General features: G+C 40.3%; 1 protein-coding gene across 3 annotated transcripts in view; it reads right to left on the reverse strand.

The window, feature by feature from the left end:
• The window catches only part of Sur-8 (leucine-rich repeat protein shoc-2), a 203,127-nt gene that overhangs the window by 159,964 nt on the left and 16,785 nt on the right, over positions 1–26,378 (reverse strand). For 2 of the 3 annotated variants that reach the window (XM_071693535.1, XM_071693536.1), the window contains exons 2-3: positions 17,009–17,107; positions 8,867–9,127 (exon numbers count right to left, since the gene is read on the reverse strand). In XM_071693535.1, the coding sequence (XP_071549636.1) occupies positions 8,867–9,127; positions 17,009–17,086 (339 nt within the window). In that variant the 5' untranslated portion in view covers positions 17,087–17,107. Of the gene's footprint in view, positions 1–8,866; positions 9,128–9,956; positions 10,009–17,008; positions 17,108–26,378 lie in introns of all 3 variants that reach the window. The other variant, XM_071693538.1, reaches the window with a different exon arrangement.

Raw genomic sequence — 26,378 nt, forward strand, 5'->3', positions numbered from 1 at the left:
GAATGTAAACATCCAGTATGACAATGCTTCCCTAATCAGCCTGCGACCCTCGCTGGACTCACCTCTACCTGTTAAGTTCATCAATGATGTAAGAAGACTACAAGAATTACAGGCAAGTTACAACGAGAAGGAATACTCAGAAAATGTAGCAGAGAAAAGACACCGAATGCGGAGAAGAGGGCGACGCAGCGGTATACGTGTGAGAATTAGGAGACGTGGCATGAGGACTCCGCTGCCAGCCATCACCTTTGGTAACGTACGCTCAATTAGAAATAAAATGGACGAGTTATGTACCAACTGTAAGTTTATTCAAGAATATAGAGACAGTGCAGTGATCGCCCTCACGGAAACCTGGTTGCAAGATCGGGATGCGGATAGCACACTGGCTATCGATGGGTTTGTGTTGGTACGGTCTGACAGGAAAGGTGTTGATAAGGACCGAGGGGGTGGGGTTGCCGCTTACGTGAATGACAGATGGTGTTCACAAATTAATGTTAAGAAGAGCTACTGTGACAACAACATCGAGTATTTAGCGTTCACCTGTCGACCCTTTTATCTACCACGTGAATTTAATAAGATAATCCTAGTACTTGTATATATACCCCCGGATGCGGACGAAGTTATAGCAGCTGATATACTAGAAAATTGTGTTACAAACTGTGAAAATGAGAGCCCGAACAGTGCAATAATTATTTTAGGAGATTTTAATCATTGTGATTTTCAAGGAAAAGTCCCTACGTACGAACAAACAGTAAAGTGTCCCACAAGAGGTAACGCGACACTGGATAAGATGTATTGTAATATTAAAAATGGATATAAAGTTTTTAAACGAGCAAACATTGGAAATGGAGACCATAACATGCTATACTGTGTACCTACATATAAACAATTACTGAAAAGAGTCAAATCGAAAGAAATTGAAATTAGAGAATGGGACGATAACAAGAGACAACGATTACAAGCGTGTTTTGACTGTACAGACTGGTCTGTCCTGATAGAAAACAGGACTGATATCAACACTAACTTAGATATTTTCAATGAATACTTTCACTTTTGCTTTGATATGATCGTACCTACCAAAACAATAAAGATATACCCAAACAATAAACCATGGATTAAAAAAGAACTAAAATCTATGCTAAATAAAAAACACAGACTCATGCGAAATGGAAGTGATGTTGATAGAAGAACATTGCAAAGTAATATTGATAAAAAAATTACTGAATCGAAAAGAATATACAAAGAAAAAGTTGAAGGCTTGTTTAAAACAAACAGAGTAAAAGACGCTTGGAAAGGACTTAAAACCCTGTGCGGGCACAAGAAGAAACAAAGTGTGCCTGAACCGGAAAATATCAACACATATGTAAATGAAATGAACGCGTTCTTTGCGAGATTTGAAAGACATGATTTCAGTGATGCGTGTAATGAGGTAATGACAGAAATTCAATCCAACAATGATGAAAGAATTATAATTAGGCAAGAAGACGTACAGAAGTCCCTGCAGAATATTCGGGCAGGTAAAGCTACAGGGCCAGACGGGATACCTGCTAGGGTACTTAAATGCTGTGCAAAACAATTGGCACCCGTACTGACCACATTATTTCAGGACTCGCTGGATCAGGGAGTGGTGCCTTATAAATGGAAAGAATCTGAAGTGAAACCTATTGCAAAAATTAATCACCCAAAAGATCACAAAGACTTCAGACCTGTAGTACTAACATCTAATATTATGAAATGTTTAGAAAGCATTGTGAAAAACTATATCTGTGAAAAAACAAATAATTTAAAAGACCCTATGCAATTTGCTTATTGTAATAATAGGAGTGTACAGGATGCAACACTTGTACTATTAAATGATATTAATAAGCATTTAGATAAGCCCAAATCACAAATTAGAGCACTATACATTGATTTTAGTTCAGCATTTAATACAATGCAACCTCATATTTTGCTCAATAAAATGCTAGAATTGGGTGTAAATAGAAATATCTTAATATGGATTTTTAGCTTTTTAACCCAGAGACCCCAATATACCAATGTAAATAATGTTAAGTCCAATGTGATAGTCACCAACACAGGAGCCCCCCAAGGTTGTGTATTGTCCCCAGCTCTTTTCACCTTGTATACAGATGATTGTAGAAGTGAAATTGATGATTGTACTATTATAAAATATGCTGACGATACAGTTATCTTAGGAAAAATTGTAAATAATAATTATGAAGGCTATTTAACTCAAGTTAAAAAATTCGTTGACTGGAGTAAACAAAATTTTTTGGAGCTTAATGTAAAGAAAACGAAAGAGATGATATTTGATTTCAGAACTAAAAATAAACACGTACCAGACCTATTAACAATTGAGGAAGAAAACGTAGAAAGAGTAAACCAGTATAAGTATTTGGGCTTTATGATTGATGACCAGTTGAAGGGAAGTGTTAATACAGATATGGTGTCAAGGAAATGTAACCAAAGATTACACTTTGTACGTATCTTGCATAACCTACATGTAGATAAAATGGTCATTAGCCTATTTTATAAAACAATTTTAGAATCAGTTATAAATTTTTCAATCACTGCCTGGTATGGAAAACTTACGTGCAAAGATAAAAAGAAGTTGGGAAGGATTATTAAGAAAGCAAGAAAACTAGGTGCAGAGACCACATCACTGAATAAGCTGTATCAAAAAGGTACAATGAAACAAGTAGACAGAATGATGAAAGATGTAACGCATCCGTTACATAATTGTTACACGTATCTTAAATCTGGTAGAAGGCTAGCTCTGCCCAAGCTGCGCACTGACAGATACAAAAAGTCGTTTGTACCTAAAAGCATTCTGCTTTTCAATCATCTATCATCACTATAACTTCTAGCTTAAAGTTTCACGATAACTGTAGGCGATGGTTCATGATAGGGATGGTGACAAGCTGATATCGCATGTACACAATAGCAAGTAACATTTTATATGAAATAACCTATGCAATATTTCTTGTTAATATTTTAATTTTTTTTTTTTTTTTTTTTTTTTTTTTTTTTTTTTTTTACAACTACTAAGGAGCTCTAAAGCCAAAACGAATTTCATTTTGTATTACATTTTGTATAACAATTTGACGAATAAAGCATCTTATCTTATCTTATCTTATGTACATATCCATACTTGCTGCCTTCATCCATTACCATAGCCACCCTGCCACACATGAAAATGGCACCTCCTCCCCCTACACGCATGCGAGGTACAGCTAGGAAAAGACAACACAGGCCACATTTGTACACACTCAGTCTCTAGATGCCATGTGTAATGCACCGAAACCACAGCTCCCTTTCCACATCCAGGCCCCACAAATCTTTCCATGGTTTACCTCAGACGCTTCACATGCCCTGGTTCAATCCATTGACAGCAAGTCGACCCCGGTATACCATATCGTTCCAATTCACTTTATTCCTTGCAAGCCCTTCACTCTCCTGTATGTTCAGGCCCTAATCACTCAAAATCTTTTTCACTCCATCCTTCCACCTCCAATTTGGTCTTCCACTTCTCTTTCCCTTCATCTCTGACACATATATCCTCTTTGTCATCTCTCCTAACTCATTCTCTCCATGTGACCAAACCATTTCAATAAACCCTCCTCTGCTCTCTCAACCACACTTTTATTTACCACACCTCTCTCTTACCCTTTCATTACTTACTCGATCAAACCACCTCACATCAAATTGTCCTCAGACATTTCATTTCCTTCGCACAACTCTATCTATAGCCCACAGCTCACAACCATATAACATTGTTGGAACCACTATTCCTTCAAACGTACCCAGTTTTGCTTTCCAAGATAATGTTGTCGCCTTCTACACATTTTTCAACGCTCCCAGAACCTTCGCCCACTTCCCCACCCTGTGATTCACTTCAGCTTCCATGGTTCCATCCGCTGCCAAATCCACTCCCATATGTCTAAAGCACTTCACTTCCTTCAGTTTTTCTTCATTCAAACTTACCTCCCAATTAAGTTGTTCCTCAACCCGACTGAACCTATACACCTTACGCTTATTCACATTTACTCTCAACTGTCTTCTTTCACACACTTTACCAAACTCAGTCACCAGCTTCTGCAGTTTCTCACACGAATCAGCCACCAGCACAGTATCATCAGCCAACAACAATTGACTCACTTCCCAAGCCCTCTCATCCACACCAGACTGCATACTTGCCCCTCTCTCCAAAACTCTTGCATTCACCTCCCTAACAACCCCATCCATAAACAAATCAAACAGCCATTGGAGACATCACACACCCCTGCTGCAAATTAACATTCACCGAGAACCAATCACTTTCCTCTCTTCCTCCTCAATACACATACCTTATATCCTCAATAAAAACTTTTCACTGCTTCTAGCAACTTATCTCCCACACCATATACTCTTAATATCTTCTACAAAGCATCTCTATCAACTCTATCATATGCTTTCTCCAGATCCATATACAAATCCATCTGCTTTTCTAAGTATTTCTCACATAAATTCTTCAAAGCAAATACCTGATCCACACATCCTCTACCACTTCTGAAACCACACTACTCTTCCCTAGTCTGATGCTCTGTACATGCCTTTACCCTCTCAATCAATACCTTCCCATATAATTTTCCAAGAATACTCAACAAACTTATACCTCTGTAATTTGAATACTCACCCTTATCCCCTTTGCCTTTATACAATGGCACTATGCATGCATTTCTCTAATCCTCAGGCACCTCACCATGAACCATACATATACTGAATATCCTAACCAACCAGTCAACAGCACAGTCACCCCCTTTTCTAAAAAAAATTCCACTGCAATACCACCCAAACCCACTGCCTTCCCGGCTTTTATCTTCCACAAAGCTTTCACTACCTCTTCTCTGTTTACCAAACTTATCTCCCTGACCCTCTCACTTTGCACAGCACCTCAACCACAACTATATCTCCCACTCGATCATCTAAAATATTCAACAAACCTTCAAAATACTCACTCCATCTCCTTCTCACTTCACCACTACTTGTTATCACCTCCACATTAGCCCCCTTCACCGATGTTCCCATTTGTCATCTTGTCTTGCGCACTTTATCTACCTCCGTCCAAAACATCTTTTTTTATCTATATCTATCATACTTTGTTGTGTCTCCCGCATTAGCAAGGAAGGGCAAGGAAACAGACGAAAGAATGGCCCAACCCACCCTATTACACATGTATATACATACACGTCCACACACGCATATATACATACCTATACATCTCAACATAAACATATATATACACACACAGACACATACATATATACACATGTACATAATTCATACTGTCTGCCCTTATTCATTTCTGTCGCCTCCCGCCACACATGAAATGACAACCCTCTCCCCCCGCATGTGCGAAAGGTAGCACTAGGAAAAGACAACAAAGGCCACTTTCGTTTGCACTCAGTCTCTAGCTGTCATGTATAATGAACCGAAACCACAAGTCCCTTTCCACATCCAGGCCCCACAAAACTTTCCATGGTTTATCCCAGACGCTTCACATGCCCTGATTCAATCAAATGACAGCACGTCAACCCCAGTATACCACATTGTTCCAATTCCCTCTATTCCTTGCACGCCTTTCACCCTCCTACATGTTCAGGCCCTGATCATTCAAAATCTTTTTCACTCCATCTTTCCACCTCCATATTTGATCACTCACTTCTCCTTTTTCCCTTCACCTCTGACAAATATATCCTCTTGGTCAATCTTTCCTCACTCATTCTCTCCATGTCACCAAACCATTTCAAAACACCCTCTTCTGCTCTCTCAACCACATGTTTTATTATCACACATCTCTCTTACCCTTTCATTACTTACTTGATCAAACCACCTCACACCACATATTGTCCTCAAACATATCATTTCAAGCACATGCACCCTCCTCTGCACAACTTTATCTATAGCCCATGCCTCGCAACCATATAACATTGTTGAACCACTATTCCTTCAAACATACCCATTTTTGCTTTCCAAGATAACTTCCTCGACTTCCACACTTTTTTCAATGCTCCCAAAACTTTCGCCCCTCACCCACCCTATGATTCACTTCCACTGCCATGGTTCCATCCGCTGCCAAATCCACTCCAAGATATCTAAAACACTTCACTACCTCCAGTTTTTCTCCATTCAAACTTACCTCCCAATTGACTTGTCCCTTAACCATACTGTACCTAATAACCTTCCTCTTATTCACATTTACTCTCAGCTTTCTTCTTTCACACACTTTACCAAACTCAGTCACCAGCTTCTGCAGTCTCTCATCCGAATCAGCCACCAGCGCTGTATCATCAGCAAACAACAATTGACTCAATTCACAGGCTCTGTCATCCACAACAGACTGCATACTTGCCCCGACATTCACTGAAAACCAATCACTTTCCTCTCTTCCTATTTGAACACATGCCTTACATCCTTGATAAAAACTTTTCACTGCTTCTGGCAACTTGCCTCCCACACCATATATTCTTAATACCTTCCACAGAGCATCTCTATCAACTCTATCATATGCCTTCTCCAGATCCATAAATGCTACATACAAATCCATATATATAAAGAATTTTGGAGAGAGGGGGAAGTATGCAGTCTGTTGTGGATAAGAGGGCTTAGGAAATGAGTCAGTTGTTGCTCACTGATGATACAGCACTGGTGGCTGATTCATGTGAGAAACTGCAGCAGCTGGTGACTGAGTTTGGTAAAGTTTGTGAAAGAAGAAAGCTGAGAGTAAATGTGAATAAGAACAAGGATATTAGGTACAGTAGGGTTGAGGGACAAGTCAATTGGGAGGTAAGTTTGAATGGAGAAAAACTGGAGGAAGTGAAGTCTTTTAGATATCTGGGAGTGGATTTGGCAGTGGATGGAACCATGGAAGAGGAAGTGAGTCATAGGGTGGGGTAGGGGGCGAAAGTTCTGTGAATGTTGAAAAATGTGTGGAGGGAGAGAACATTATCTCGGAAAGCAAAAATTGGCATGTCTGAAGGAATAGTGGTTCCAACAATGTCATATGGTTGCTAGGCGTGGGCTATGGATAGGGTTGTGCGGAGGAGGGTGGATGTGTTTGAAATGAGATGTCTGAGGACGATATGTGGTGTGAGGTGGTTTGATTAAGTAATGAAAGGGTAAGAGAGATGTGTGGTAATAAAAAGAGTGTAGCTGAGAGAGAAGAGAGTGTATTGAAATGGTTTGGTCACATGGAGAGAATGAGTGAGGAAAGATTGACCAAGAGGATATATGTGTCAGAGGTGAAGGGAACAAGGAGAAGTGGGAGACCAAATTGGACGTAGAAGGATGGAGTGAAAAAGATTTCGAATGATCGGGGCCTGAACATGCAGGAGGGTGAAAGGCGTGCAAGGAATAGAGTGAATTGGAACGATGTGGTATACCAAGGTCAACGTGCTGTCAATGGATTGAACCAGGGCATGTGAAGCGTCTGGGGTAAACCCTGGAAAGTTCTGTGGGGTCTGGATGTGGAAAGGGAGCTGCAGTTTCGGTGCATTATACATGACAGCTAGAGATTGAGTGTGATCGAATGTGGCCTTTGTTGTCTTTTCCTAGCGCTACCTCGTGCACGTGTGGGGGGTGGGGTTGTCATTTCATGTGTGGCAGGGTGGCAACGGGAATGAATAAAGGCAGCAAGTATGAATTATGTACATGTGTACATTTGTATGTGTCTGTGTATGTATATATATATGTATATGTTGAAATGTATAGGTATGTATATGTGCGTGTGTGGACGTATATGTATATACATGTGTATGTGGGTGGGTTGGGCCATTCCTTCGTCTGTTTCCTTGCGCTACCTCGCTAACATGGGAGACAGCGACAAATTATAATAAAAAGATATCAATATATATTTATTATACATATGTTGATAAGAAAGATAAAAGCAAAACTAGGGAATGGGGGTGCATAGATGGAGTGTAGTGGCAAGATATAATGGCTAGTGAGTGACAAGCCTGTCTGCTTTTACTGAGAGTGAAGATGAGTTGCAAAAACCTGTGTGTTTCATGATGTGTGTAAGTTTAGGCACCTGAGGGTAAATGAAACTGAATGAAGAATGTGTGCTAAACTGCATTATACATATGGAGGGAGAAAGACAGGAAAAAGTGAAAAAATTTAAGTATTTAGGAGCTATGTTCGGTACGATTGATGATATTGAAGGAGAGATAAGGGAGTGAGGAGTAAAGAGTATAAGTCACTGGGTCCCTCAATACAATAATGAAGGGGAGAGATGTGAGTATGGAAATATAGAGAGAATTATGGGTCAGCATAGTCATCCTAACCCAGAGATAGAAATCCAGAACAAGGACATGGACTAAGTCACAGAGGCCATGAATCCAGGCTATGGAAATAAGCTATTTGAGAGCTAGGATGTGGTATGACTTAATGGAATGAAGAAAGATATGAGGGGGAGTATGACACATGTGAAATATCTGAGAATGTAGGGGGAATGAACTGTGGAGAGACAGAGGGGGTGACACATAATGCTTTGAGGTGGTTTGGGCATTTGGAAAGAATGCATCATGGGGAGTTTAAAAGGATAGCGTATGATACAATTAAAGGGGTTAGTGTGAGAGGATGACCAACAGTGATGTGGGGAAATAAAGTGAAAGAGAACTGGAGGGAGAGAAATGGCAGAAGAATGTGTAGAATACTGTATGCGAGGGGAGCATGCAAAGACAGGCATAAGTGGAGATTCTTTTGTTGTGACCACTCCCTTCATGGGAATACCCATAAGGAACAGGCATCATAGATAGATAGAGCATGTTATTAACAGAAAAGCAAAAAATCTTACATCCCTCTCTAGTTCCTTAAATATTATACTTGCCTTCATGCCCTTTATACTGAGGTCCTTTGTTGTGGATGATGATGGACTGTGCTGAATGGTTGAGCCAACTTGAGTGTTCTGAGATCCGTCCTTCTGTGAGCTAAGCTGTGTGCGACCTCCACCACAACCACTGCCCCCACTGTTGGCAGTAGATGGGCTGGAGGCTGGTGGATTGTCTGAATTTGAACCTCCACCACTGCTACTACAGCATCCACCACCACCGTGATCTTCCCCAGCTGAGCACCCACCAGCACTGCCAAACTGAAAAAACAGACACTGATATATTTCAGTGCCTGAAAGGGCTTGTTTATGCAGTTAAGAGCTAAAAACTATCTAGGAATATCAAACTAAATATTACATCAAATTTTTCCATATATTCAAGCCTAATCATTCTAACAATGCTAAATGTAAAACAGTAGTAAATACCAATTCATATACAACTCAATACACCTCAAGCCCTCACTTTCTAGCAAGATTCAGAGATGAATCTCCCAACACATAGAACATAGAAAACTACACAACTCAGTCTGTCAGAGCCCAAAACTCTCTCACCATTAAAATACATTCTATAATCCTGAAAATGACCAAAGTATACTAATGCTCTTTACCCACTGCCCTTTAACCCTGTGAAAACAACTGGTATGTCCCAGTGGGACCCTACTGATGATGGTGTTTCAAGATTGTTAAACAAAATTATAAAGAATATCTTAGTCAACGTGCTGTCGATGGATTGAGGTATGGCATGCAAAGTGGCCGGGGAAAACCATGGAAAGGTCTATAAGACTTGGTCGTGGATAGAGGACTGTGATTCCAGTACACTGCTCATGACAGCTAAAGAATGGGCGTAAGTGAATGCAGCCTTTCTTTGTCTGTTCCTGGTGCAACCTTGCAAAAACAGGAAATGGCAAACAAATATGAATAAAAATATTCTTAATCTTATCATGAATGAGAAGGAACAATGTAGTTTTAGAAGTAGTAGAGAATGTGGAACAGGTGCTTGCTTTCAAGAATGTGTGAGAAATGCTTAGAAAAATATAAGGATTTGTATGGTATTTATGGTGAGCAGCAGATAGAAGTAGCCAGTACTAACATTGGGTAGAAGCCTCAGCAACACTGCACTAGAGTTGCCCTCCACCACTGGCCTGTTAAGGGAGAGGCACAAAAGGCTTAGAGGTGGCACTAGAGTTCAGTTATAGAGGCTCTACTGCTGTGGCCATCCCTTTGAGGGAGTTCCAGGAGAGAGCACACATCAGGCATATATAAAGACAGATGGAGAGATTTATGGTTCTAGAGAAAACATATGATATGGTTGATAGAGATGCCTTGTATGAGGTCTTAAATATATATGAGAAGGAGGAAAGGTCCTAGGAACAGTGAAAAGTTCTAATCAAGAGTGCAAGGCATGTGTGTGAGTTTCCACGTGAAGGTTGGTCTATAGCTGGGGTGTATGATGTCACCATGGCTGTTTAATTTGTTTGTGAATGGGGTGGTGAGGGAGGTAAATGCAAGTGTCTTGGAGAAGAGGGTGAGTCTGCAGTCTGTAGGGGGTCAGTTGTTGCTTATTGATGACACAGCACTGCTGACAGATTTGAGAGAGAAACCACATAAATTGGTGTCTGAGTTTGGGAGTGTGTGTGGATGGAGTAAGTTGAGAATAAATGTGAATAAAAGCAGAAATACAGGTTAGTTGGAGTGTAAGTATGGATGGAGAAATTTTCGGGGAACTCACATGTTTCAGATACCTGGTAGTGGGTATGGCAGCAAATGGAACCATGGAAGCAGAAGTGAGTCACAGAAAGGGTAAGGGGTCGAAGCTTTTGGGAACACTATGGAATGTTTGAAAACAGAAGTCATTATTTGTGAGGATGAAAGTGAGTATGTTTGAAGGTACACTTGTCCTAACTATGTAGCAAGGATGCAAGGCACAAGCTAAGAACAAGGAGGTCCAGAGGATGGTGGATGTGTTGGAAATGAAATGTGTGAGGACAATATGAGTTGTGAGGTGGTTTGATCCAGTAAGTAAAAACTAGGTAAAAGAGAGGTGTAGTAATATGAAGAGACTGGCTGAAAGAGCTGAAGAAGGTGCACTAAAAAGGCTTAGACATTTGGATAGAATGAGTAAGAAGCGGTCGACAAAAGAAAATATGTGTCGGTCAAGGATGGGGCAAGGAGAAAGGGGAAAACTAAACTGGATAAAGATGGATGGAGTGAAAAAAATATTCAATGCTCAGGGACTGAACATGCAGGAAGGTGAAACGTGTGCAGAGCACAGAGTGATTTGGAGCAATATGGTATACAGGGGACAACATGCTATCAATGGACTGAACAAGGATATGTGAAGCAGATGTGGGACACCACAGAATGGTCTGTAGGGCTTGGATAGGAGGCTGTGGTTTCAGTGCATTACACATGACAGCTTGAGAAAAGATGAGAGAAAATGAGGCTATTCTTCGTCTGTTACAGGTGTTACTTCACAATCATGGGAAACATTTGCAAACATGAAAAATCAACAAAATCAAAAAAGGAGAAAAATCTGATATATTAACCATATCTGCAGCTGTGCAACAGGCATGACAAGCATGGAAGACTGTAAAGTACCTCTGAAATCCAAAGGTGTCATACGCACAAAAAGGGAGAACACCTTAAGCATCCGGGGCCTGAGGCTTTTCAACAACAAGCCTGCAATCATCAGAAACACCATGGGATAAACAATGGAGAAGTTTAGAGTGCCCTTGACACATATTTACAAAGTATACCAGACCATCCAGGCTGTGGAGAGTACACGGGCCTGCGGGCTGCAACTTCCAACAGCTTGGTTGACCAATGGCCCAACCCTGCAGCCTGAGACCAACCTAGACTGTAGGGGTAGAAGACACCCGAAGATTTCACCAGGCATTCACAGAATATGCAAACATTTAAATCTGACATGCCAAATGCACTCAGCTTATCACCTGTTTGTTGACTTTTGTCTAATTTCATCTCTTCCCCACCAACACCAACAGATTATTGATACACAAAATACTTTTCCCAGTGATAACAGTTCAATATCCACTGAATAATCATCACTACTATTAATGCTCTAAAGACAAACACATAATCAGCCACTAATTAACATGGGACAAATGAGTATGCATGCCAGGCCCATATCTTCCCCTTCATGTTATATGGGTTAATAACATCAGGATTTTTCCTGGTTACTAAGTTTAGTTCCTTCGACATAAGGTATCTCTACACACCAAAAAACATGCCTTTCAGTATATATATTTGGTGTGTGTGTGTGTGTGTGTGTGTGTGTGTCCACCAAGGAAGTGAGAAGATTGAGGGGGTGATGTGACCATACCCTTTAAGTTTTTAAAACTGACTGAAGCCACAGACAGTGAAAAAAATTTTGAGATACCCTGGGAGAAAACAACTAAAAGACATAACAAGATATTGAGCAATTAAATCAAGAAAGAGACAAAGTACTTTCACAGTATAAGAGTACTGGATGAACTGAATAAAATGACTGATGACATGGTTAATGTAGACTTCATACATAAACTTAAGAAGTTGAATGAGAGTAAAGTGTGTTCAAGAGATACGGCCCAGCAAGTTCAAAACCCTCCCCAAAGAGTACAAATAGCAAATGACAAACATACATTTACTAGGCCTCTCAAAATACTGTTCAATAGGACATTACAGACAGGGTTAGTTCCAAAGATGTAAAAAGAGAAAACATCACACTTTTCTTCAATAAAGGAGACTACTAAATACCAAAGAACTGAAGGCCTGTACTGTTGACAACTGCTGTTTCTAAACCATCAGAGTAGATAATCTGAATATATATGAGTGATTACCTACAAATGAGTAACTTCTTAACAGAAAGACAAAATGGCTTCACAGAAAGAAGGTCTTGTGTTACGAACCAGGTAGACTTCATTGACTATGTAAGCTTGGTCTTAGAGCAAGGAGATGGATGAGCATACTGTATGTTCCTAGAATGACAGAAAGCCTTTCAGGTTGATTAAGACAAAGCAACTAGCAGAAATAAGTGGTAAACCCATTTGCTGTGTAGATTACCTATGAGGTAAGGAACAAAGATTGCAGGTTAGGGGGGACATTCTCATAATGGGCTAGTGTTACATGTGGAGTGCCACAGGTACTGGTCTTGGGCCTAACGCTGTTCTTGGCATATGTAAATGACTTGACAGGACTTAGATGCACACCTAAAAATGTTTGCGTATGATGCCAAGATCATGAGAGAAATAAGGAAAGCAAATGATTGTATTATACACAAATTCTTGGCTGCACATTCTTAAACATGTATTCTGAATCAGTTGTGTTAATACAGTTATACACATATCATGCAAGAGATTCATCTGCATGGAACTGATTGTCAATATGAAATTAAATCATTGGTATACCCTATGTATCATCAATTTATGTCTGTCAAGTTATATCTTGTTTCCTTTTCAAAGGAAAATTTTTTACTGGAAGTTTACATGAGTAAATGTACTTAAAGATAAAAATACTTTTAAATAGTAAATCCTAAAACCTATCTTGGGTTCTAATCATGCACAGCTCTGCTAAAGCAACTATGAATGCTCAAATAAAAATTTCAGAGATATTATCTCACATATACAAAAAAACAATGTATGAAAACTCATTAACTCTAAGAAGACTAGTTCTAAGATTGACATAAACATGTTCTAATCTCTAATGCATTAAAGCACATAAATGAATTACTGAACAAATACCAGTATATATATTTTCTTATTATCCCTGGTGATAGGGAAGAAACAATAATTCCCACATATTTCGTGCATGTTGTAAAAGGCGCCTAAAAGGAGAGGAAGCAGGGGGATGGAAATCCTCACCTCAAGAGTTCACTTTTCCAAAAGACTGAACAGAGAAGGGGACCAAGCAAAGATTTTCACCTCTTTCGCTCAGTCCTCTGTTCTTGATGCTACCTCGCTAATGCAGGACATGGCAGATATATGTGAAAAAAATTCTTATACCAAACAGGGTGGTTGCTTCATTATGGCATTCATAATTCAAGAAATTCATCATCTCTTTCTTATGATGTAGAGGAAATATCCTGAACAACTGCTGTGAATGCCCTAGGGATGATACAAAAGTGACAGGGCAACCCAGCACAAGGAGCTATGTACAACATTAACAATAAGCTTCTCACCCAATGCAGGGAAAATTAATTAAGATCATCCCTAAGTATATGGCAGTATCACCAAAGAAATTCACTTGAGTTAAAAGTATTGAATTCAAGAGGATGCTGAAAGACAATGATCACCATCTAGTTATACCCAAACACAAACAGTCTGATACACATGTGCTGATAATGTATCACTATCCAAAATCCCAACACATTTCAGTTCAGTGCAGACATATCCCTGACTGACAACATGTACACAACTTGCCAAATGTGTCCATTTAATAGTGTCAGAGTCCATTTCTTTCACAAGAGACTGCTGGAGAGAGCCATGCTTTCAAGCAAGCAGTTCAGTGGCTGACGGTATCACAGCACAGTACAAGGAAATCATGAATGAATACCAACTAGCTGACAAAATGAAACATGTAATAACAGGCAATGCCACCAACATGCTTAAAACAGACTCCCATGCTATACTGAAGAACATATGAAAGAGTCTGACAGTGATGGTGACCAGTCAGCTGATGATTTCTTCACACATCTCCAACATTATGACAATTTTACTCACATCACATAGCTTGTGGTCAAGAATAGCATGAAGGAAGCAGGTTTTCTATGCAATGTGATCAGTAAGATCACATTGGTGTACAATAATGTTAAAAGTCAGGAAACTTATCATCAGCATAGAGCTACTGAAGGAGCTGCCCCAAACTTCGACAAGCCAATGCCAATTGGTGGAACCATGATCCAGTCTGTGTTATGCATCCCCCAGAGAATTTAGATCAAGTTGAACTTTGAAAATCCCAAACACTATTATACATGAGAGAATCCTCCTAAGTGAGCTGTGTGACATACTGGAACCAATCAAGGAAGCAAGATTCCTGTTAGGGCAACAATGTTGTGATGATTAATTCTGGATTCCCCACTGACCATTTACTTTGGAGTCAGCTGGTTAACATGAACACCAAATACCTTAGCAAGCTGGTAGCCACCTTATGGAAATCAATGAAAAGCCACCTGAGAGTGTATGAGAAGCAAAAGTAATTCCAGATGGCAACTAAACTTCTCCGACCATTTAAGTTGGCCAGATAGAATGACAGCAGTCCAGCAGCATACATTACATGCTGAAGAAGAGACACTGGTTCCAAGACCTTTGTTGATGGTGAGCCACTCTCCCTTGTCCCTCTCAACAAAATGGAGCCAACTATATAATTTTAAGGAGAACATGGAGCCAGCAAAATCCTCCTCCTCCATGAATAGTGCTGCTACTGATGGGGTGACCACTTACCTCTCCCAACCCTGTACATCTGAGAAGACCCATACTAGAGAGTACTGGCACACAAGATGAGGCACCCCTCCCCCCCATTCAAGCCAATCTTACCACCAGTACCACCTGACTTCCCTTACCACCAGTACCACTTGACCTTCCCTTACTACCACTACCACTTCATCTCTCCTTACCACCAGTACCACTTGACCTTCACCCCTCTCTGTTCTGACCACTTCAGCACCCGTGAAGAGGTTAATATGATAGGAAAAGTGTTCCATTCTGAATGCTGCCATGTATCACATGCAAAACTCTAGAACCTAATGTTCACCAAATGGAACTGACAACTTAAGTAGAGAACTCCATTTTGACATGCGGATGCAGGATTTTGCTGTCTCTGAAATCTTAACCCTTAAAATGCAGCTGACCTCATATAAGAACCAAGCCCATGAGGCAGTTAATCTTATGTGAGAGCCAATTCTGGAACTGGCCTCCTCTGCCTCGAGGCAAAACAAATATTTACAGCCATTAATATTTGCAGTGACATCCTATGAATTATTCCTAAACACTACAGGCCTCAAATTTTTACATGTACTGGATGCCTTTACAAGATGTGCACCCTCATGTGTCACTCACAAAGACAATAAGAGTAGTGAAATAACACTTTTAGTTATTTCTGTTTGTGACAAAAACACTCACAAAAAAAAAACTCACTTGGCATACCTGAAAATACTACAGGAGTACCACATGTCCTGGTAGCAGTACAGCATAAGTTACAGAGTGCCAAACACTTGTAAACAATGACTCACCTGGGTAAGTTAAAGAGTGCCCTGCAGTTGTAAAGAGTGATGCACTACGATGAGTTGCACATCATAATAATTAGAAACTTAATCTCTAATTAATCATAAGAATACTCTGAAGAAGATATCTTCTTTCAATATATTAAAATTCTAACTCCAGTGTGTGCGAAAATTATTTCTGTTGCCTAACCAAAGGGTTAAACATAACTTGCAACGTCAGTAATTTTGTTTTGTCTTTCTTCAATAAACCTAATCTGGAGGCAATGAAATCAAGATTAAAGTTTTCACTTTCAATCAACTTTGGAAGGAATCATAATCATAATCTTGGACTTGCAGTATAATAATGTATGTAATCAATTCCATATGTGGTGAAAGCAGAATATGACTGATCAAAAGCACTTTATAAGTATAATCAAGGGAATGGTACACCTCAGCTAACTAGGAACAATTAAGAGATCCACAACAATACAGCCTTGAATGCAGGGTAGATATTAGACAACATGAGTGACAGCTGAGAGGAGGAGAAAAAGCAAGTTTCAAACCAAAATGTCTATCATACAGCATGATTATACCTACGAGCATAGCCTGAAGTATAATGAAAAAAGATCAAACACATACATGAATGCCCTGCAAGAAATGCAGCAGCTATTTGCTGTTTTACCAACGAAAATAACAAAATTGACGGGACTCAACACATTCTTTCACAAGAAACCTTGTCATATGGGTTAGAAAAGTGAGACATCAACCAAATATCATTTATTCTCAGTGTGACTGCAAAGGATAACTGCATTAGCAACCAAGCAAGCTATGAACTGGGGCAATGCACGAGTCCTGCCTTAAGCAAAATCTTGTCACAAGTACTTGTTAATAGGCAGGTACCCCACAAATGTTGAAAAGACTGAAATCAGATTCACTGTATAAAAACTTACATCTCCTTTGTAGTCAGCTAAACGCTCAGCAGCAGCAGAGCTCTCAGTAGACCGAGATTTGGCTGTCTTTCTCATCATCTCAGCCTATGTGCCTTCCATCTGCAAATAAAAGAATTGACAGATTTTTCTTCTCATTTCTAAGCTCACATTAATGAAATTTTTATAACAATAAAAAACTGCTATCAATCATCATCAGCATCCTTTTATATATTTCAAATAACATCCACATGGATATAGAGATGAAACATTTTCTATCACTATTTAAACCAAAACAGTACTTTCCAAATTTCAAACAAGGAAGCTAAAATTATTCCTTAGACAAACATATTGTCCATATTGGAAATATTCACAATATCATCACTCTGCTCTGTGTCTTCATTCTTTACCTAACTTCCTTTCCCACTAACACAAAACCAGACTATCATCCACAGTTAAGCCTCACTAACTACTCCAAAGTTTATTGTGACCTATTCATCTGCCTTGGTTCAGAACATTATGTCATCACCAATACACCTCGCATTTCCTATTCTATCCAACCAATAAAAACTTCTCACCCTCCTGAATGTTCATACCTCAATACCAGAATGTCTCTTTAGCTACATCCTTCCATTTTCTCCATAGTCTCCCCCAAATTGTGACCTAAGTGTAGTGAGCATCTCAGCCATAAACAGATTAAATTTATATCATGCATACTATCAAAAACCAAGCTAAATGCCATCCAAGAATTACAGCAAATGCAGAAGAGAAGATAGAAAACCTTGATCAAAGAATCATGCTATTTGGTGACATTTACTTCCATTTTATTGACTGGTAGGATTAAAGGAGCAAAGTATAAATGTATATATAAATATGAAGGAATGAACCATGGATCAGCAGAAAAAAAGGAACTATTCTAAAGGTTTAATCAAATCTTTGTATGTCAATCATGTACAGATAAACCACCAACTAATAAGGTGAAACAACACAGCAGATCTTGCCACTGCATATGAAATGGCACTATTCTCAAACATGGTACTGAAGTGAATGATACAGGTTCATCAGATCATAATGCCATAGAAATGAGAGTAACAAAATTCATAAACAAATAAATGTGAATGTGGTACAGCAACTCCGCAACCCAATTAGTCGACGGGCATGAATCTTCACCATAACAAAATGGATTGGAGAGCAATCAATGAACATTTTTACAAACAAACTATGGCCATCTTTACAACAAACTACAGCCATCTTTAAAGATCATAACATAAAAGCAAAGAAAAATATTTCGTGAGAAAACCGGAAATCGGTAGGATAATACCAATAAAAAAAAAAGTGCTAAATGGAAGATACCAAGAGACAGAAAGCAGTGGAACTAGGGAAAAGCACAGAAAAAGAAAGAGAGGTCAGCAAGACAAGAGGAGAGAATAAAAGATCTTGAGAAATGTAGGTTTTGAATTTCAAAAAACCATTCTCTCTCAAGAGGTGTTCCACAAGCATGAGAGATTTTCTATATTATCATCAAGGATAACAGGCATAGGACTTTTGCATAGTGTTTCTGGTAAGGAGGGGGCTAGACTTCCCGTCCTTGAGAGAGAGAGAGAGAGAGAGAGAGAGAGAGAGAGAGAGAGAGAGAGAGAGAGAGAGAGAGGAGAGAGAGAGAGAGAGAGAGAGAGAGAGAGAGAGAGAGAGAGAGAGAGAGAGAGAGAGAGAGAGAGAGAGAGAGAGAGAGAGAGAGAGAGAGAGAGAGAGAGAGAGAGAGAGAGAGAGAGAGAGAGAGAGAGAGAGAGAGAGAGAGAGAGAGAGAGAGAGAGAGAGAGAGAGAGAGAGAGAGAGAGAGAGAGAGAGAGAGAGAGAGAGAGAGAGAGAGAGAGAGAGAGAGAGAGAGAGAGAGAGAGAGAGAGAGAGAGAGAGAGAGAGAGAGAGAGAGAGAGAGAGAGAGAGAGAGAGAGAGAGAGAGAGAGAGAGAGAGAGAGAGAGAGAGAGAGAGAGAGAGAGAGAGAGAGAGAGAGAGAGAGAGAGAGAGAGAGAGAGAGAGAGAGAGAGAGAGAGAGAGAGAGAGAGAGAGAGAGAGAGAGAGAGAGAGAGAGAGAGAGAGAGAGAGAGAGAGAGAGAGAGAGAGAGAGAGAGAGAGAGAGAGAGAGAGAGAGAGAGCAAGCAGAAAACCAGACAAAGTAGCTCACTTTTGAGGTTTTTCAAACCTGAAAACCCACATTTCTCTCTGTGGTCAGTCCTAAAAGAATGCAAGCCAAACTACAAAGAGCAAAACAATACTTTCAATGGTAATTTGGAGGCTCACTGCAACATTTTTCCAGGAAAAGGAATCCCAAGAGCCACAGAGGACATATTCAGAATGTCTAAATTATGGTATTGTCTGACAAAGATGGTAAGTGAGTGAGTGCCAAAGACCCCTTCCTTTAATTTCCTCTAAAGAGATGTTTCCAAGAAGGATAAGGTAAAGGACACCAATAGAAGTTCAAATCAAGTGCTTTTGTTTCAAGCCCAGGTTGAGACAAGAAAACAAGTTTACAAAATTTCAGAATGGTTACCCCAAGTTTCTTTGGTTTTTAACTGGGCATAAAGAAAGATACTCTCAATCGAGTTTTCCAAGTTTTGATGGCAATAGGGATATTTCTCAATCATTTCATTCTTAGCCAAATACCTAGGGTCTGGGTTTATCTTAACCTAAAATTGATTGTCATCAAAGAGATTCTTGTGTATGGGCATGGCATCAAATTCACTAATGCTCCTCTTATCATTTGGTATAAGACTGCAAATAGAGTACCACCAATTTAGAAAAGATTCTCAACATGGTTTTCGATGAAACTTCATGTCTTACAATCTGCTTGATTTCTTTAATGATATAATAATCAACATGTATGATGTACAGAGCATCAGTTTGGGGAAGAGCAGTGTGGTTTCAGAAGTGGTAGAGGATGTGTGGATCAGGTGTTTGATTTGAAGAATGTGTGTGAGAAATACTTAGAAAAACAAATGGATTTGTATGTAGCATATATGGATATGGAGAAGGCATATGATAGAGTTGATAGAGATGCTCTGTGGAAGGTTTTAAGAATATATGGTGTGGGAGGCAAGTTGTTAGAAGCAGTGAAAAGTTTTTATCGAGGATGTAAGGCATGTGTACTTGTAGGAAGAGAGGAAAGAGATTGGTTCTCAGTGAATGTAGGTTTGCGGCAGGGGTGTGTGATGTCTCCATGGTTGTTTAATCTGTTTATGGATGGGGTTGTTAGGGAGGTGAATGCAAGAGTTTTGGAAAGAGGGGTAAGTATGCAGTCTGTTGGGGATGTGAGAGCTTGGGAAGTGAATCAGTTGTTCGCTGATGATACAGCGTTGGTGGCTGATTCATGTGAGAAACTGCAGAAGCTGGTGACTGAGTTTGAAAAAGTGTGTGAAAGAAGAAAGTTAAAGTTAAGAGTAAATGTGAATAAGAGCAAGGTTATTAGGTACAGTAGGGTTGAGGGTCAAGTCAATTGGGAGGTAAGTTTGAATGGAGAAAAACTGGAGGAAGTGAATTGTTTTAGATATCTGGGAGTGGATCTGGCAGTAGATGGAACCATGGAAGCGGAGGTAAATCATAAGGTGGGGGAGGGGGCGAAAATCCTGGGAGCCTTGAAGAATGTGTGGAAGTCGAGAACATTATCTCGGAAAGCAAAAATGGCTATGTTTGAAGGAATAGTAGTTCCAACAATGTTGTACGGTTGTGCGGCGTGGGCTATGGATAGAGCTGTGCGCAGGAGGTTGGATGTGCTGGAAATGAGACGTCTGAGGACAATATGTGGTGTGAGGTGGTTTGATCGAGTAAGTAATGTAAGGGTAAGAGAGATGTGTGGAAATAAAAAGAGCGTGGTTGAGAGAGCAGAAGAGGGTGTTTTGAAATGGTTTGGGCACATGGAGAGAATGAGTGAGGAAAGATTGACAAAGAGGATATATGTGTCAGAGGTGGAGGGAACGAGGAGAAGTGGGAGACCAAATTGGAGGTGGAAAGATGGAGTGAAAAAGATTTTGAGTAATCGGGGCCTGAACATGCAGGAGGGTGAAAGGCGGGCAAGGAATAGAGTGAATTGGATCGATGTGGTACACCGGGGTTGACATGCTGTCAATGGATTGAATCAGGGCACGTGAAGCGTCTGGGGTAAACCATGGAAAGTTGTGTGGGGCCTGGATGTGGAAAGGGAGCTGTGGTTTTGGGCATTATTGCATGACAGCTAGAGACTGAGTGTGAACGAATGGGGCCTTTGTTGTCTTTTCCTAGCGCTACCTCGCACACATGAGGGGGGAGGGGGATGTAATTCCATGTGTGGCGAGGTGGCGATGGGAATGAATAAAGGCAGACAGTGTGAATTGTGTGCATATGTATATATGTATGTGTCTGTGTGTGTATATCCATGTGTATATTGAGATGTATGGGTATGTATATTTGCGTGTGTGGACGTGTATGTATATACATGTGTATGGGGGTGGGTTGGGCCATTTCTTTCGTCTGTTTCCTTGCGGTACCTCGCAAATGCGGGAGACAGCGACAAAGCAAAATAAATAAAAAAATAGTATGATGAAAGTAATGCAGATGATGTCATCTACCTGGATTTTCAAAAAAGCATTTGAAAAAGATTCATATCAAAGGTTATAAACAAAAGGGGGTTGTACAGTGGTAGTTAAGAAAATGGTTAACAAGCCATAAACAAACAGGTCTGATTAATGGTCAAGGCTCAGACTAGCCAGATGTAACAAGAATTGTGCCATAAGGATCAGTTTTAGGACTAGTTCTGGTTCTCATATATATTCATGATACTGAATGGGCTGGTTTGAAAGATATCAAATCTTACAGTTGACACTACACAGGAAAATAAATCTATAATAGAAACAGAAAATTTTGGAGCTTCAAACAGACACAGACAAACTAAGACTCGGCTCACAGGTGGCAAATGGATTTTAATATCAGCAAGTCTCACATACTGGTAATAAAAATAAAAAAAAATGAGGAAAAAGACTTGGAAGTAATAATTTCTGGTGATCTAAAGCCAAGTATTCAGTACAAAGATCGAGTTAAAAGGGGCGAACAGAATTCGTAGATTTTTAGGTAAAGCTACCAAACTTAAGTCCAGAGAAATTAACCTTACTCTTTACAAGTCACTAGTATATCCATATACTGAATATTGTGTTCAGTTTTGGTCACTCAGCTTGAAAAAAAGACATGTTTAGAAAAAAGAGAGTTCAGAGACAAGATAATTCCTGGACTTAGAAACAAATCCTATGAGGCAAATAAACAATGTAAACCTACTTAGTTTAGAAAATTGAAGGTTAAGAGGCGATCTGATCCAGGCATTCAAATCTACTAAGAGCAAATGTTTTACCTCATATGAAAGAAAGTACTATTTCTGCAACAGGATTGCTAGTATCTGGGATGATTTACAAGCTACAGTGGTTGAAAGTAGTACCATAGAATCGCTTAAGAACAGACAATAAATAGTTACTTCATATCCACGAATGCAATTATTTGCATCTTCTTAGCTCCATGAAAAGTTTAGTGTTTTTCTATTTCAATTATGATTGTCTCCCTACTCTTGCCACACTGATCTATGAGTTTCATTTCTCATCCCCTATCTGAAACAGCCTAGAAGGGACCCACAGGTTTTTTGCTACTTGACTTAACTTCCATTCCTCTGTGTTTCTCAATAACACCCAATCAACACCTTTACCACTCCTGAAACTACACGATTCCTCACCAACATGATGATCTATACATGCCTTCAATCATCATTCTCTTACACACCTTGTCAGTACACTTTTTTTTATTATCATCTTGCTTTGTCGCTGTCTCCCGCGTTAGCGAAGTAGCGCAAAGAAACAGACGAAAGAATGGCCCAACCCACACACATATCCATGTATATACATACACGTCCACACAAAGCACATATACATACCTATACATCTCAATGTATACATATATATACACACACAGACATATACATATATACCCATGTACATAATTCATAAAGTCTGCCTTTATTCATTCCCATCGCCACCCTGCCACACATGGAATAACAACACCCTCCCCCCTCATGTGTGTGAGGTAGTGCTACGAAAAGGCAATAAAGGCCACATTCGTTCACACTCAGTCTCTAGCTGTCATGTAATAATGCACTGAAACCACAGCTCCCTTTCCACATCCAGGCTATACAGAAATTTCCATTGTTTACCCCAGATGCTTCACATGACCTAGTTCAATCCACTGACAGTATGTCGACCCCAGTATACCACATCGTTCCAATGCACTCTATTCCTTGCCCGCCTTTCACCCTCCTGCATGTTCAGGCCCCGATCACACAAAATCTTTTTCACTCCATCTTTCCACCTCAGACACATATACCCTCTTGGTCAATCTTTCCTCACTCATTCTCTCCATGTGCCCAAACCATTTAAAAACACCCTCTTCTGCTCTCTCAACCACACTCTTTTTATTTCCATACATCTCTCTTACCCTTACATTACTTACTCGATCAAACCACCACAATGTGTGGTGTGAGGTGGTTTCATCGAGTAAGTAATGTAAGGGTAAGAGAGATGTGTGGAAATAAAGAGTGTGGTTGAGAGAGCAGAAGAGGGTGTTTTGAAATGGTTTGGGCACATGGAGAGAATGGGTGAGGAAAGATTGACCAAGAGGATATATGTGTTGGAGTCGGAGGGAACGAGGACAAGTGGGAGACCAACTTGAAGGTGGAAAGATGGAGTGAAAAAGATTTTGAGTGATCGGGGCCTGAACATGCAGGAGGGTGAAAGGCGGGCAAGGAATAGAGTGAATTGGATCGATGTGGTATACCGGGGTTGACGTGCTGTCAGTGGATTGAACCAGGGCATGTGAAGCGTCTGGGGTAAACCATGGAAAGTTCTGTGGGGCCTGGATGTGGAAAGGGAGCTGGGGTTTCGGGTATTATTGCATGACAGCTAGATACTGAGTGCGAACGAATGAGGCCTTTGTTGTCTTTTCCTAGCACTACCCCGCACACATGAGGGGGGAGGGGGATGGTATTCCATGTGTGGCGAGGTGGCGATGGGAATGAATAAAGGCAGACAGTGTGAATTGTGTGCATGGGTATATATGTATGTGTCTGTGTGTGTATATATATGTGTACATTGAGATGTATAGGTATGTATATTTGCGTGTGTGTACGTGTGTGTATATACATGTGTATGGGGGTGGGTTTGGCAATTTCTTTCGTCTGTTTCCTTGTGCTACCTTGCAAACGTGGGAGACAGTGACAAAGCAAAATAAATAAAATCTCTCTTACCCTTACATTACTTACTCGATCAAACCACCTCACACCACAAATTGTCCTCAAACATCTCATTTCCAGCACATCAACCCTCCTCCGCACAACTCTATCCATAGCCCACGCCTCGCAACAATAACACATTGTTGGAACCACTATTCCTTCAAACATACCCATTTTTGCTTTCCGAGATAATCTTCTCGACTTCCACACATTCTTCAAGGCTCCCAGAACTTTCGCCCCCTCTCCCACCCTATGATTAACTTCACTTCCATGGTTCCATCCGCTGCCAAATCCACTTCCAGATATCTAAAACACTTCACTTCCTCCAGTTTTTCTCCATTCAAACTTACCACCCAATTTACTTGACCCTCAACCCTACTGTACCTAATAACCTTGCTCTTATTCACATTTACTCTTAACTTTCTTCTTTCACACAGTTTACCAAACTCAGTTACCAGCTTCTGCAGTTTCTCACATGAATCAGCCACCAGCGCTGTATCATCAGCGAACAACAACTGATTCACTTCCCAAGCTCTCTCATCCCCAACAGACTTCATACTTGCCCCTCTTTCCAAAACTATTGCATTCACCTCCCTAACAACCCCATCCATAAACAAATTAAACAACCATGGAGACATCACACACCCCTGCCGCAAACCTACATTCACTGAGGACCAATCACTTTCCTCTCTTCCTACACGTACACATGCCTTACATCCTCAATAAAAACTTTTCACTGCTTCTAACAACTTTCCTCCCACACCATATATTCTTAATACCTTCCACAGAGCATCTCTATCAACTCTATCATATGCCTTCTCCAGATCCATAAATGCTACATACAAATCCATTTGCTTTTCTAAGTATTTCTCACACACATTCTTCAAAGCAAACACCTGATCCACACATCCTCTACCACTTCTGAAACCACACTGCTCTTCCCCAATCTGATGCTCTGTACACGCCTTCACCCTCTCAATCAATACCCTCCATATAATTTACCAGGAATACTCAACAAACTTATACCTCTGTAATTTGAGCACTCACTCTTATCCCCTTTGCCTTTGTACAATGGCACTATGCACGCATTCCGCCAATCCTCAGGCACCTCACCATGAGTCATACATACATTAAATAACCAAGATGTGAAAAAAGGAGAGATAGGTAGTATGTTTGAGGAAAGGAACCTGGATGTTTTGGCTCTGAGTGAAACGAAGCTCAAGGGTAAAGGGGAAGAGTGGTTTGGGAAGGTCTTGGGAGTAAAGTCAGGGGTTAGTGAGAAGACAAGAGCAAGGGAAGGAGTAGCAATACTCCGGAAACAGGAGTTGTGGGAGTATGTGATAGAATGTAAGAAAGTAAATTCTCGATTAATATGGGTAAAACTGAAAGTTGATGGAGAGAGATGGGTGATTATTGGTGCATATGCACCTGGGCATGAGAAGAAAGATCATGAGCGGCAAGTGTTTTGGGAGCAGCTAAATGAGTGTGTTAGTGGTTTTGATGCACGAGACCGGGTTATAGTCATGGGTGATTTGAATGCAAAGGTGAGTAATGTGGCAGTTGAGGGAATAATTGGTATACATGGGGTGTTCAGTGTTGTAAATGGAAATGGTGAAGAGCTTGTAGATTTATGTGCTGAAAAAGGACTGATGATTGGGAATACCTGGTTTAAAAAGCGAGATATACATAAGTATACTTATGTAAGTAGGAGAGATGGCCAGAGAGCGTTATTGGATTACGTGTTAATTGACAGGCGCGCGAAAGAGAGACTTTTGGATGTTAATGTGCTGAGAGGTGCAACTGGAGGGATGTCTGATCATCATCTTGTGGAGGTTAAGGTGAAGATTTGTATGGGTTTTCAGAAAAGAAGAGTGAATGTTGGGGTGAAGAGGGTGGTGAGAGTAAGTGAGCTTGGGAAGGAGACTTGTGTGAGGAAGTACCAGGAGAGACTGAGTACAGAATGGAAAAAGGTGAGAACAATGGAAGTAAGGGGAGTGTGGGAGGAATGGGATGTATTTAGGGAATCAGTGATGGATTGCGCAAAAGATGCTTGTGGCATGAGAAGACTGGGAGATGGGTTGATTAGAAAGGGTAGTGAGTGG

The sequence above is a fragment of the Panulirus ornatus genome, chromosome 55 (genome assembly GCF_036320965.1).
Source record: "Panulirus ornatus isolate Po-2019 chromosome 55, ASM3632096v1, whole genome shotgun sequence".
Lineage (NCBI taxonomy): Eukaryota > Metazoa > Arthropoda > Malacostraca > Decapoda > Palinuridae > Panulirus > Panulirus ornatus.